The following is a 13748-nucleotide window of genomic DNA, read 5'->3' as shown; positions in this document are numbered from 1 at the left end:
AAAAAAAAACAACAACAACAAAAAAATTAAACTTGAGGCTGCTGTAGTACTGACTGGACAGCCCTCCCAATTTCTAACCTTTGTCTCTGAGTCTTCTCTTCTGTCTTTCCTATAATCATCCTCCCTCCCCCCCTCAGAGGACTGTTTGAGTAGTACTGACCAGACCAGGACAGTTAAGTCACCAAATGCACATAGTTACCTGAGTCCATGGAAGACTGGAAGTTCACTTGCTCTGCAAATCTCCTCCCAGCTTTTATCCTGTAGCCAGTCTGGGTCAGGATTTTTCTCAGCACTCTTGAGACTTACTCCTCCAGTTAAAAGAAACATCAGTTCCTGGTATTCAATCTCTTTCTTGGCCCTGTGTTCCCAAACATTAGCTGTTGTAAACTGTTGATGTTAAAATGGGATGCCATCTTCATGCCTGTGTCAGCTATGGATCCTCAGAAATCCTTTCTGCCAGGGGCCCTCAGTGGCCACCCTGGACTGGGCCTCAGGTAGGTTATTTTCCACTAGCCTCCTGGCCCTCCTCTACTCTTACTTACAGAGAGGGCAATAGCAACCTCAGGAAAGAACCAACGCCCAACAAAGACTTCAAACATTATAACTCCAGATGCCTAGGCCCAAAGCAAAAACACAAGCATGAAATATCAAGACAATATGCATCGTCCAGAAGCTTGTGATCCACTGGAGTAGGCCCTGAGAAATGAAATATAGCTAAATCACAGGACAAAGACTTCAAAGTAGCACTTATGCAGATGTTCAAGGACCTTAAAGACAATATGAATAAATTCCTGAAGGAAGTCTGGGAAAATACAAGCAACTGAATGAATTAATGAAAACATTTCCAGACATAAAGGTAGGATTTAACAAAGAAAGAGAATCAATGACAAAAACTCAAAGTGAAATAAAACTGGAAATGGGAATTTTAGAATGTCAAAACCAAGAGGAAAGGCTCACCAGAGCACAAGGCATGGAAGAGAGGATCGAAGGCATTGAAGACAAGGTAGAGGAAATGAATAGCTCAGCCAAAGAAAATGTTAAATCTAAAGAAATTGAGGCACAAAACATCCAGGAAATATGGGACACTGTGAAAAAAAACAAAACAAAACTGTGAATAACAGGTAAGAGGAAGGAGAGGAAAAGCAGGTCAAAGGCAGAGAAAATACATCAACACATGAAAGGGAAATTTTCCAATCTAAGCGAGGAGGTTACAAGAAGCATACAAAACACCACATAGACAGGACCAGAAAAGAAATTCCCCATGACACACAATAATCAAAACACCGAATGTACAAAACAAAGAAAGGATGTTAAAGATTGCTAGGGAAAAGTAGCAACATCTAAAGGCAGACCTACTAGAATAACACCTGACTTTAATGATTAGACAACTATATGCATTAAAGCTAAAATCTCATGTTTATGTTAGATCTTTTGCCTCTGGCTTAGACCAAAATGTAAAAGGAAAATAATGAAGTTTAAAGATAATTATGAATATCTTTATAATAGTCGACTGACAGCAAAGTATTTTCACTAACCAAAGACTATAGACCAGGTAATATTAAAATTAAGAATTTGTGTTAAGAGAATGAAAAGGCATTTTTGACCCTGAATGACAAGCACACATTGTTGTTGGGTTTGGATCTAGATTATATGAAGAACTCATGGAAAACAGTTAGAAAACAACAAAATCCCAATAGAAACAAAGGTATGTGATATAAATAAAACCTCCCCCCAAAACCAAAAACAAAAAAACAACCCAAACCCTATGTGTATGTGTATGTGTATGTGTATGTGTATGTGTATGTGTATGTGTATGTGTATGTGTATGTGTATGTGTGTGTGTGTGTGTGTGTGTGTGTGTATGTGTATGTGTATGTGTATGTGTATGTGTATGTTGTGTTGTGTGTGTGGTGTGACTGTGTCTGTGTGTATGTCTATGGCTTGACATCTTTAATCATCACAGAGATATCATAGAGATGTAAGCTTAAACAACAAAGGAATAATGCTTATCACATACTAAAATGTATTTTGAAAATGACAATAGATGGCACATACCTATAATTCAGCACTTGGGGGACTGAGGCAGGAAGATTGTGGGTTCAAGGCCCTCTACTTAGGAGGACCCTGATGTAAGAGGAGTATTTCTGGGTACTACAAAGTTTTGGTGCATACCTACAACAATAGGAGCTTGCACTGTTGTGGGATATAAGTGGGAGCATCTGGTATATACGTTGTGAGTTTCTTTCTAGCTCTCTTCAAAAAAGAAGTGTGTGCACGAGAGCACCAAGACCTTCACACAATAGTGTTTGTGGTGCTGTTATTTATAACAGTGCCAAACTGAGAACAACTCAAATGTCCACCAAAAGTGGAACAGAGAAACTTTAATGAACTCTTACAATGGAATGCTACAATACAACCAATGCAAACAAATAATATGTTCCCAGATGAATCTTATTAAAGTTAGGTTAATGGGCCAATAAAGAGACTTGCTACCAAGCCTGATGACCTGAGAGTGATCTCTAGGTCCCAGGTGATGGAAGGAGAGAAAGAACTCTTTTACACACACACACACACACACACACACACACACACACACACAATAAAAAGTTTGTGTGATAAGGAAAAAACAGACAAAAGAGCTACATTTGGATACTTTTTCTATAAAAGCAAAATAAACTGCAGCACTGGAGATGAGAACAGTAGCCCCCTTTGGAGAGAATAGGGGGTGAAGCACAGAACAGACTCAGGGATGACTGCAATGCTCTATTTCCAGCGTCACCTTTGTAAGAATTGATTGAGCTTTATGCTGTATTTTGTAAACTTTTATAAAATATGTAAACTTTAAAAATTAAAAATAAACACCAGAACATCAATACGATTGTGGAAACTATTGTTATGCAGGAAATAATGAATTAAGCCAAGCAAGGCATTATACCAATCTCTAAGAAGCCATTTTGTAGATATATTTCCAAGGCAAGCTTTTTTAATCAGTAAATAAGGCCCTGAAGGGGACAGGAAGACCATCAGAGTCAACTAACCTAGGCCCTTGGGGCTCTCAGAGTCTGAGCCACCAACCAAAGACCAGGCTGGACACAGACCTCCCCATTCATATGTAACAGACCTTCATGTGGGTCCTGAGCAGGTGGAGGAGGGGAGGGGCTATTCCCAAAGCTGTTGCCTGTCTGTGGGATGTGTTCTTCTAGGTAGGCTGCCTTGTCTGGCCTGAGTGGGAGAGGAAGCACCTAGCCTCAAAGAGACTTGAAGTGCCAGGGCGGGGGTGTGTGACACTTGCTCAGAGGAGAAGGGGGAAGGGGCACAGGGGAAGGATTGTGATAAGGGGCTATTGGGAGGTGGGCAGTGAGAGGGATGTAAATTGAATAAGTAAAATAAAAATAAAATTAAGGAAACACAAGTCACTTACAGAAGAAGATTAGCACATAACAAAAAGGAGAACAACAACTTGTCTTTCTCGAACAGAGATCGGCATATGTTGCAATATAAGTTGTATGTGAAGTGGTCATTTAAATAGCGCAGGCGCTTTTCCAAGATTTTGGATCTGTTGCTAAAAAGTCAAAAGAGAAGAATATGTTGTCAAACAAATATAGGGAAAGTAAGTGACCTAGATTAACCTATAAAATGTTCTAACTTTATTAAAGTTTTCATCACTAGAAACATTCGAAATCACTCACATACAAATATAAAACTTGTCCCATCTGAGCGATTTCTAATCGTTCTAATTCCTCCAAATCATCACTGAAACTCGTAAATGACAAATGACATTTTAAAATTCTTCAGCCTGTCTGTCTTCCTCCATTACAAGCACAGTGTAAAATCACATTCTAAGTCAGAGCCCTTAGGGATTTTAATTATTCTACCAGGCGCTGACATAGAAAGAAATTTCTTATGGTACATATGTGGGTCTGAGTCACATTTAAATACAAGGCATTTTTTCTTAACACTTTGAAAATATCTCACTTAATTCTCAGAACTACCAGAGGAGACAAGTATAATTACTATTTCTGTTTTTATAAAGAAGGCAACTGGAGCAAATGCACAAAGGGTAACTGTGCCCTTCCCCCCAGCCTTGAGCAGGCTGGCTCAGACCTAGTTTGCCCCAAGGGCTAGCTCACCTAGGGTGGAGTCTTCCAACCTAAGTAAAGTCTATTGTCCTGCTACATCTGTCTTCCTCCAAGACTCCACTACCTGCTGAGAGGCTGAACCTGTTTTCCTGATGCAATCCTGACAAAGCACCAAGATCCTGGCATGGTGGGGGATGGGCCCCACCCTCACCCCCCTTTATAAGCTCGGACTCATAGGTAAACATTGGCCTTGATCAGAGAATTTTGTCTTGGTTCTTTATTTCTCTCACTGCCTTTCCATATGAACCCCATCGTTCCTTTCAGGAACCCAGTAACCCGTGGCCACTGGCAGCTACAGGTAACTGACTCTTCTAAAGTCCTGTGGCTAGTATCAGGTCAAATGGAGATTGAACAACATCAAAATGTGGATACACTCATTGTGACAGTTAAACTTGCTTGTCAACTTGATTGATTTAGAATCATGGTTTAAGATAACCTCTAGGAATGTCTGTGAGGGTTTTTATAGATTAGGTTAAAATTAGGTTGAAATGGTGGCATCATCCCGTGGGCTGGAGGAGGAAGGGAACTGAGCACCAGCGTCTATCTCTGGCTCCCTCCTTTAGAGACACAATGCGACTACCCACCTCACACTCTTCATCACGCCTTCCCCTGCTGGATGGACCTTCAAAGTGAGACAACATAAACCTTCCTTTCTTAAGTTGATTTTTTTTTCAGGTGTTTTGTTTTGTCCTAGCAATAAGGAAAGTAACTAATACATTTATTAATCTGTTAAAGTGAAAATTTCTAGCAAATAAATATAAATGTGGTACAGCCTTTTAGACACCTCAGAGCTGGAAAAAGAGACATTAGAATTGTCAGCAAAAAGAAGTCTTGAGCATCATTGGAATATATAAAAGACAGAAAGAAGAGCCAGGTATGGTGGCACACTTGTAATCTCGGCATTCAGGGAACAGGGACAGAAAGATTGCATCCAAGTCTTTGACTAGTCTGGACTAACAGCTAGTACTAGGTCAATGTGGGCTACATAGTGAGACCATCCCTCTATGCATAAATCTTAGGTGTGTGAAACAATTTTTTAAAGGGAAGACTTTAGATGTCTTTTGCTCTATTTTTCCTTCTTCCACTCAGTGATCTACAATGAAAACTCTACAGAAATAAGTAGAAACAATAATTGATTTTTTTTTTAAATCGAAACGATGGTGAAGAATCCAACCTAGGGAGAATGGAGGTGAAAAAATGTAAAAGCAAAATTCTAGGCCTTTAAGCCCAGGCTTGAGAATGTGACCTTTGTGACTCATTGCTCCAAGGTATGCTAATCATAAAACAGATAGCTACATTCCTCCACCCACCCACTTCCTGGGTTCAAAGAGTGTGCATTCAAAGAAAGTCACCCTGACCATTGAAAGTCACCCTGACCCACCCTGACCATTGCTGGAACCCACTATGCAAATGTGCTATTGTTAGGGCTCTTAGAAACTGTCTTGATAAATAACCCCCACAATTACCAGGTATTCCTTGTGACTCTTGTGACTTTGCACTTCCTTGTGACTCTTAACTGGTATTTTTGGTATTTTTCCAACAATGCCCTCCCCACCTCCTTGAGTTGTGGTTTCTTCCTTTAAATACCCCCTTACCCAGCTACTCGGGGCGCCACGGTCCTCTACCCCTGCGTGGTGTATGACTGTGGGCCCGAGAGCGCTCTTGAAATAAAAAGTCCTCTTGCAGTTTGCAGCAAGACCGTTTCTCGTGAGTGATTTGGGGTGTCGCCTCTCCTGAGTCAGAATGTGGGGGAGTCCTCACGTTGTGGGTCTTTCAGAGGAAGCTAGAAATCTGCTTACCTGTCATGAATGGAGTTGATGTAAAGGTTCACAAACCAGGTGAGAGAGTACTGGTACATGGGATCAATGTTGGCCAGGTCTGCAATGCTAAAGAATAGCACTGAGGAATGTTTGGCGATGGGCCTGTATCCTTCTCGCGACTCTGCTATTTTGAGCTCTGTTTTTTCTGCAACCTGGCAGAGGAGAAGAGCCAAGATGAATGAAAAGGGATTTTCTCCATCATGTGCTTTTCCTATAATGAATTTTTACATATATTTGAAAAGCCTTTAACTCAATGACAAATTTTAAGAGGACAATGTACTTAATTCAAGTACATTCTACGGGAGAGGGGTTCCTAGCTAAAAGCTAGGAAAAAAGGAAAAAGGAAGAATTACAGAGGAAGGACGAGGAAGCTGAGAGACAGTAAAGAGAAAAGGAAAAGAGACAGACCTTACACCCCTCTCTTGTAATCTTCATTAAATAATAAAATTTTCAAAATCTAATATATTTTTTAAAATTTTAGCTAGTCTGAATAGAGGTCTGTTCTTTGTGAACTTTCCCTAAAATAGATAAAATATAATCACAAATGACCTGAAAGTTCTGAACCTCAGTCTTGACTCTAAGAAGGAAACAAAGTTAGCAGCAATTGAGAATTAATAGTCTTTCATGTAAACCTACTACTCCTATTTAAACCTGACTCACATTTCCTTCCTTCCTGCACCCGCCTCTTCCTTCTCAGCAGGGCCACACTGGGGCAGGTGTTGTATAAGAAGCCAAGCTGAACAAGCTGTGAAGGGTAAGGCCCTGTGCTCTTGATTTCAGTTCTGTCCCCAGTTCTTGAGTTCCTGCCTTGGTTGACCTTGATAATGAACTGCAACCTATGAGCCAAATAAATCGTCTCTCCCCCCTACCCCCATGTTGGTTTGAGGCAGTGTTTCACCACAGTAACAGAAAGTAAACAAGGATGTTTCTCCTCTCCGATGAATGGGAAGTTCACCAGTTTCCTTTGCTCTGATGAATAGGAATTGGGAAGACAATATCTCAGCCACACTCTCAGATATGGGTTGCTATAGAATATTTCTCTAAGACACTGTCTTCTTTGCTTCTTCAAAAATGTAAAAATAAGGGAGCAGACACCTGACAGAAAGAATCTTTATCAACACATTATTATAAAACGAAACCTCTTAAACACTTGTCCCAGAGTGGAGCTGGATTGGAAGGGGGCACAGTGAAAAGATGTTGAGTGACTGATATAACCTCTGCTTTGGTTTCTGTTAGATATCTGATATATATCTGATATATAGATATCAGGGTAAAGTGATAGGAGCTGGAGGGATGGCTCAGTGGTTAAGAGTACTAGCTGCTCTTGCAGAGAACCTAATTCAGTTTCCAGCACCCAGATAGCAGTCCAAACCACCTAACTTCACTTCCAGAGGATCTCCTATTCTCTTCTTGCCTCAGAAGGCACGAGGTATGCTTTTAGTGGACAGATATATTAAAAAATCTAATTAAAAAAATTAGCTAGTATTTAGCTGAATTTAGCTAATATATGCAGACAAATACTCATACACATACAAAAATTAAAACAAAACTTAAAAAATTAAAATCATTTAAAAATATTTTTAAAGGGAAGTAAAAAAGAGTAACAAATGTTTTAAAGGGCCAGGTCTGAAGCTGAGGTGGCCAGATGGTTCAGTTCACGTCCTGCAACCTGAATTCCCTCTCCAGAACACATGCAGAAAGCTAGGCATGGTGGCTCCCCTCTGTAAGCCCAGAACTTGTATGGCAAAATAGAAGGCAGGCACAGGAGAGTCAGCTTAATGTTTGTGACAGGGAGCAGCAGCAGAAACAAGAGAGATTTGGCTTCAGTAGGGTAGAAAGAGGGAGCCAATTCCCAGAAGTTGGCCCCTGACTTCCACACATGCACCACTGACCTGTCTCTTCATGCTTCATTTCATAAAGAACTTTTGGAAGGGGGCAGGGAAGAGATGTGCTATGAAAAAATAGCACTTTCCTGTTTGATGAATTTGGAGTGTATTATTGGCTATAGCCCATCTGGCACTTATTTCTGCTCTTCCCTCCCCCCTCTCCTTTTCCCTCTCTCTCCTTCCCTCCCTCCCTCTCCCCTTTTTCCAATAAGCCAACAGAACATCCCCTATTGGTCCAAGAACCACTCACGGCTCAGGCACTCGGGACTTATCTCCACACAGCCCAAACTCCAATGGCTAACTGTGGTGAGACAGCTTTCAAAGGTCAGTTTCTAGGCGAAGAGTCAACTAAAGTGTAAACAGTCCTGACCATGCTGCATACTTAGCCAGGAAATTAATTTGCTTCTTCGGTATATAGAAAATGTATAGACTGAACTACATGTAGAGAAATTCAACAGTAAGATATTCTTTTCTGAGTTTAACATTGTTTTCTAAGCCTGTGTATTTTATCAGTTTTTCTTTTCTTGAAAGCCTATGAGAGGATTTCCCCAGGAACCAGAGACAAACCCAGATACTAGGATCCAAACATTTCCACGAGTCTTGATTTTCACCTGCTGTTTCTTCGTGATCTCATTAGACATAATTTTGGCAGAGTCTAAGACTTTTATTGCACTTTCATCTTCCAAAATGTTGCCTTCTGAAGACGATAATGTTTCTAAAATCTTGGTCTCTATGTCTTTGAGCTGCTTCTTGTTAGCTGCAGACTGAAGAATGAGGGCATTCCGCTCCTCCTCTAACTCTGGTCTAAAAACGATAGAAACATTCACTGTCAATTTGTGGCATTTAATCTAACTTCTACCTAAATATTATGTATAACATTTTGTGAATATTTGAATTACTATATAGATGTAAAAAAATGAATCAATTTTACTATAGTAAGAAGAAAATAACTGCATACCGTGGTGGTTATTTTAATGGTTAACGTGATATAACTTTCCTGGAAAGGAAATCTCAGTGAGGGATTGATTATCTAGACCAGGTCAGCTACCACTTTACAGGCTGGGCCCTGAGCTATGACAGGGAGAGAGGAGACTGAGAGCTGACATGCACACATCTACAGCACTCCTGCTGCTGTGACTTCCCTGCAAAAAAGGACTATCAACAGAATGGTGGGCCAAAATAAACCCTTCCTCCTACAACTTCTTTTTGTCAACCTATTTGGTCACAGCAATAGAAAATAAAAAGGCTCATACAAATATTGATTTGAGAAGTTTAAGCAAAGAAAATTCATTTGTATACTTAAACAACAACCCTAAGATTATGTTAGATTGTTCTTATGATATTGCTGGTTATATATAGGAAAATAAAGATTTCTTATTAATTCACTGGGTTTGTCATCAGTAACTCTTCTAAAATAACCACCATAGGAAGGAGAACTTGTCTGGCTTTTTAAGTGAAAGGCAAAATTGATATTAAGCGTTAATGAGCAAAAATGGAGTAAAACTTCAAAATAATACCATCTGCTATAGAGAGTGTTATAACATAGGCCTTGTTTATTTTTAAACTTTGGAAGTAATAAAGTTACTTTTATATCCTTTTAATTTGATTGCACTTAACAGGCCACTTAATAAAGTCATATTAAGATTCAATTCAAATCTATTATTTTCTCCAGAAGCAGTTCTTTCTGGTAGCTTTCTGGGTTTTGTTATTTTTTTTTTCTCATTTGAAAAACTGTGTATGTTAGTAATGGAAAAATACAAACCAAACAATAAAGCCATAAAAATTACCTATGCTCTTATATATTAGGTAAAATAACTGCTAACATTCAGGTATATTTCATCTTAATCCTCTTTCTTTTTTTTTTATTTTGAACACAGATTCATCCATCATTTTTCAATACATTATTATTTATACCACATATGTAGTTTTATATCCTATCTTCACACCCTATCCTGAGCAGTTTCTAACATTAACACTCTGTACAGACGTCTTTGAACACACTTCTGATTTTATCCATGGCCTACATTACTGTGGACAAAGCTCCTAGCTCCGTCGGATAGAAGTTATGGCAGGTATTCTGAATCTCATCACCCATAACAAAAGGCCGATATAACAAGGCTTGGCTTAAAGTTATTACTGAGCGGCTATTTTTAATGACTATATAACTGATTCATAATAACAAAATATAATATTTTTAGTCATTTCAAAATAGTCCCAAAACAAAAGTATTAATGGCCTACAGATACTCTCTAAACTGCCTGCAGCATCAAAAAAAAAAAAAAAAAACAACAAAAAAAAAACAAGACAAAAAAAACCCCAAAAACCAAAAACCAAAAAACATACCTCTCCTTTGCAACAACAATGCCTAGTAATTGATCTTCAAGCCCTTCTGGAGTTATCATGAAATTGAGCAAAGACACTTTTGTAGCCAGTTCTGGCATGTAGTGCGGATTTCTCAGTTTTGTGGTGATATAAAATTTAAAATCAAAAGAATATTCAATAATGACTTCACCAAGTCTGATGCAATCAATACCACCTATATTCCAGGAAAAAAAATAGACAACAAATGAGCCAAAGTTACTTAGCCTCTCTTCCTATGCACTGCTAAGGCCCTACCTAAATTATAAGCCAAGTCCTAAGTAATTTGAGATAGAAAACGGCTGTGACAAAAGCCATCGCTGTAGAGACAAACAGGCAAGTACACAGTAGGGCTCATTCTGTCATAACATAGGACACTGTACCAGGCAGTCACAGAACTTTATAAATCAAGATATGTTTTGAGTCTGGTGGTGGTGGCACACGCCTTTAATCCCAGCACTCGGGAGGCAGAAGCAGGAAGGTCCAAGCCAGCCTGATCTACAGAGTGAGCTCCAAGATAGCCAAGACCACACAGAGAAACCCTGTCTGGAAAAACCAAAACAAACCACCACCAACAAAGATACTTTTTTTTCCCTGTCAATTTTTTTTTTTTTTTTTTTTTTTTTTGGTTTTTCTAGACAGGGTTTCTCTGTGTAGCCCTGGCTGTCCTGGAACTCACTTTGTAGANNAGGCTGGCCTCGAACTCAGAAATCCGCCTGCCTCTGCCTCCCGAGTGCTGGGATTAAAGGCGTGCGCGCGCCACCACGCCCGGCTACCCTGTCAAATTTTAACTGTGATTCTAAACTTTTTATAAGATTAAGGCTCACCAAAGTATCAGAGCTTGACAGAGATAAATGCTCATCAGCAGAAAGACACATGTGGGTAATGTTTACCTAGATTGAACTCTGGCCCACGTTCTTGTTATTATTCACAATTAATGAACTTTTTGAGGTCAGTGATCATAAGACAAGGGGATTTCAGCCTGGCTTCAACTGTCTCATGCTCTCCACGGAGCTAAAATTCAGGGAAAAGTAGATAAGGCAAAGAAGATAGGCACAGACCTTATCTTAGGATTCCCGCTCAAGCTTCAGTTTTAAAAACTTGTCTCAGATTTCTTTCCATACATAACAATGACATGGGATTTCTAAGTTATTATCATCATTATTAAATTTATGTGTTACTTTTGTGCTTCAAAATAATCCAATCATCTTTCAGTTCTACCTTGTTTGAAAGTTTGTTTAAGCAACAAAGGCTCCAAGGAGGGATCCAAGTCTTCACCAACGTTCTCCAGGAGAAGTGGGGTTCCAAACTGAATGCAGTTCTCCAACGTTCTCATATAGTCCGTGTCCGATAACTTAATCACACTGAGCTGATTATCCTTCTCAGAGTTTTTGATCCATTTATTGGCTTGACCCTGGGGGTCAATCATTAAAGGCCTGGAAATGAAGAGGGAAATTCCAAGAGGGACAGATAAACACGGCAATTTCTTAGCAATCTATGCAATTTAAGTGAATTTTGTCACAAGTGCAAAGTATTTTACTTAAAGATTTTTCTTTTAAAAGGCCTGTGATTATATATGTATATGCATGTGACAGTAATAACTAAAAAAGAGGTTATGAATTTGCCAGGGAGGTAAGCACAGGAGGAGTTCCAGGGGCAGTAGAGGGGAGAGTGAAGATAGAAATTGTATAAATACAGTATTCCTGCATGCAGTTCTCAAAAAATTAAAACAAAAAGTAAAAAAAATGTGTTCCTGGCTAAACCCAGTGGTTGCAGAGCAAAAACAAATAGACATGAAAGTACAGTGGGAACTTGGTGGGAGGACGTAGGAGGCGGGGCTAATGGTGGTGGAAGGAAGTAGGAGGTGGGGCTAGCGGTGGTGCAGGGCTAGCGGTGGTGGGAGGAGGACACAAGAGAACAAAAGGATGAATGTGACCAGAGCACATTATATACACACATGAAATTGTTAAAGGAATACTTTAATTTAGAAAATAAAAGAGAATTTCATTCTTACAAATGAAGAAACTCAGCTCACATTGGTAAAAACCCCAAGGTTCTAAAACTACCCCAGTGTGAGAAGAACTAGGAGTTTGTGACTCGGTGGGCTGGGCTGTTTTCAATATAACAATGTCACCACAGCAATCTTTTCTTTTCTTTTTTTTTTTTTTTTTTTTTTTTTTTTTTTTTTTTGGTTTTTTGAGACAGAGTTTCTCTGTATAGCCCTGGCTGTCCTGGAACTCACTTTGTAGACCAGGCTGGCCTCGAACTCAGAAATCCGCCTGCCTCTGCCTCCCGAGTGCTGGGATTAAAGGCGTGCGCCACCACGCCCGGCATCTTAATGCACAGCGTCAGCTAGTATAATGTGAAAGATAATTCGCTAAAGGTTTAAAATAAAAGCACATCAGCTTATAAATGATTTTTACCAGTTTGTGAGTAGTACTATAGAGAGCGAGTGCCCAAGGTAAGTTTGGGACACAGACTTAAAAATCTATTTAGGGTGCTTCTCTAGGATAGCAAAGGTTTTATGTTTAAGACTGTCCAAATTGGTAGCTGGATTTGATGGCTTAGTGCTTAAGAGCATTTGCTGCTCGTGCAGAGCAGCTAGCACCCGTGTCGCAGCTTACAGGTGTCTGAAACTCTAGTTTAAGGGAATTTAACACCCTTTTCTGGCCTCAGTGGGAAACCAGGCATGCATAGAGCACACAGAAATACATGCAGGTAAACACTCATGCACATAAAATAAATAAATCTATTTTTAAAGAATATATAACTGATCAGGAGAGAATAGAACAGTGTTTACTCAGGCTGGGCCTTGCTGGAAGGTGGAGGCTGGAGGAGAGAATAGTGTATGGGCATTACATCACTGGAATAGGAACAATTTTCAGTGTTTGGAAAATTAGTCTTCTTTGAGAAAGTCTCCTCAGAGGTTATTGAGCTGGCGCGGCTGGGTTTAAGTCTTCCCATGGGACCATTTCTAACGCACATCCAGATATCACACTTATGAGTTCTCATCTTCAACAGATACTAAGCGTCTGTATTTTTACATCATTCTGATTCAGGCATACTTACTGCCTATATATATATACTGAGGCAAGGATGATTTTTAAAATATTTAATTTGGTAAGATACCTGAATAAAAGGTGAAATCATAAACACTGAGGTGTTCGTACAATAGAATATAACTCTCCCTGAAATATAATACTCCCTGAAACATAACCCTCCCTAAAACAAAGTACTCAAATGTGGAGTAATATGGATGAATCTCAAAACAGTCATGCTGAGAGGAAGATGTCTCATATGTATGTATCAAGAAATAGAGGTGATGTTCTATAACAGTCATAACTAGTCTATGATGTTCTATAACAGTCATAACTAGTCTATGATGTTCTGTAACAGTCATAACTAGTCTATGATGTTCTATAACAGGTATAACTAGTCTATGATGTTCTATAACAGGTATAACTAGTCTATGTTGTTCTGTAACAGGTATAACTAGTCTATGTTGTTCTGTAACAGGTATAACTAGTCTATGTTGTTCTGTAACA

At 39.3% G+C, this 13748-nt stretch overlaps 1 protein-coding gene across 1 annotated transcript in view; it reads right to left on the bottom strand.

The window, feature by feature from the left end:
* The window catches only part of Dnah12 (dynein axonemal heavy chain 12), a 184675-nt gene that overhangs the window by 20180 nt on the left and 150747 nt on the right, over positions 1–13748 (bottom strand). Inside the window, exons 55-60 of the mRNA XM_021181341.1 lie at positions 11425–11639; positions 10189–10381; positions 8457–8649; positions 5939–6111; positions 3422–3562; positions 200–358 (exon numbers count right to left, since the gene is read on the bottom strand). Coding sequence (XP_021037000.1) covers positions 200–358; positions 3422–3562; positions 5939–6111; positions 8457–8649; positions 10189–10381; positions 11425–11639 — 1074 coding nt within the window. The remainder of the gene's footprint in view (positions 1–199; positions 359–3421; positions 3563–5938; positions 6112–8456; positions 8650–10188; positions 10382–11424; positions 11640–13748) is intronic.

The sequence above is a fragment of the Mus caroli genome, chromosome 14, assembly GCF_900094665.2.
Source record: "Mus caroli chromosome 14, CAROLI_EIJ_v1.1, whole genome shotgun sequence".
Classification (NCBI taxonomy): Eukaryota; Metazoa; Chordata; class Mammalia; order Rodentia; family Muridae; genus Mus; species Mus caroli.
This window is presented reverse-complemented; position numbering and strand designations above follow the sequence as displayed.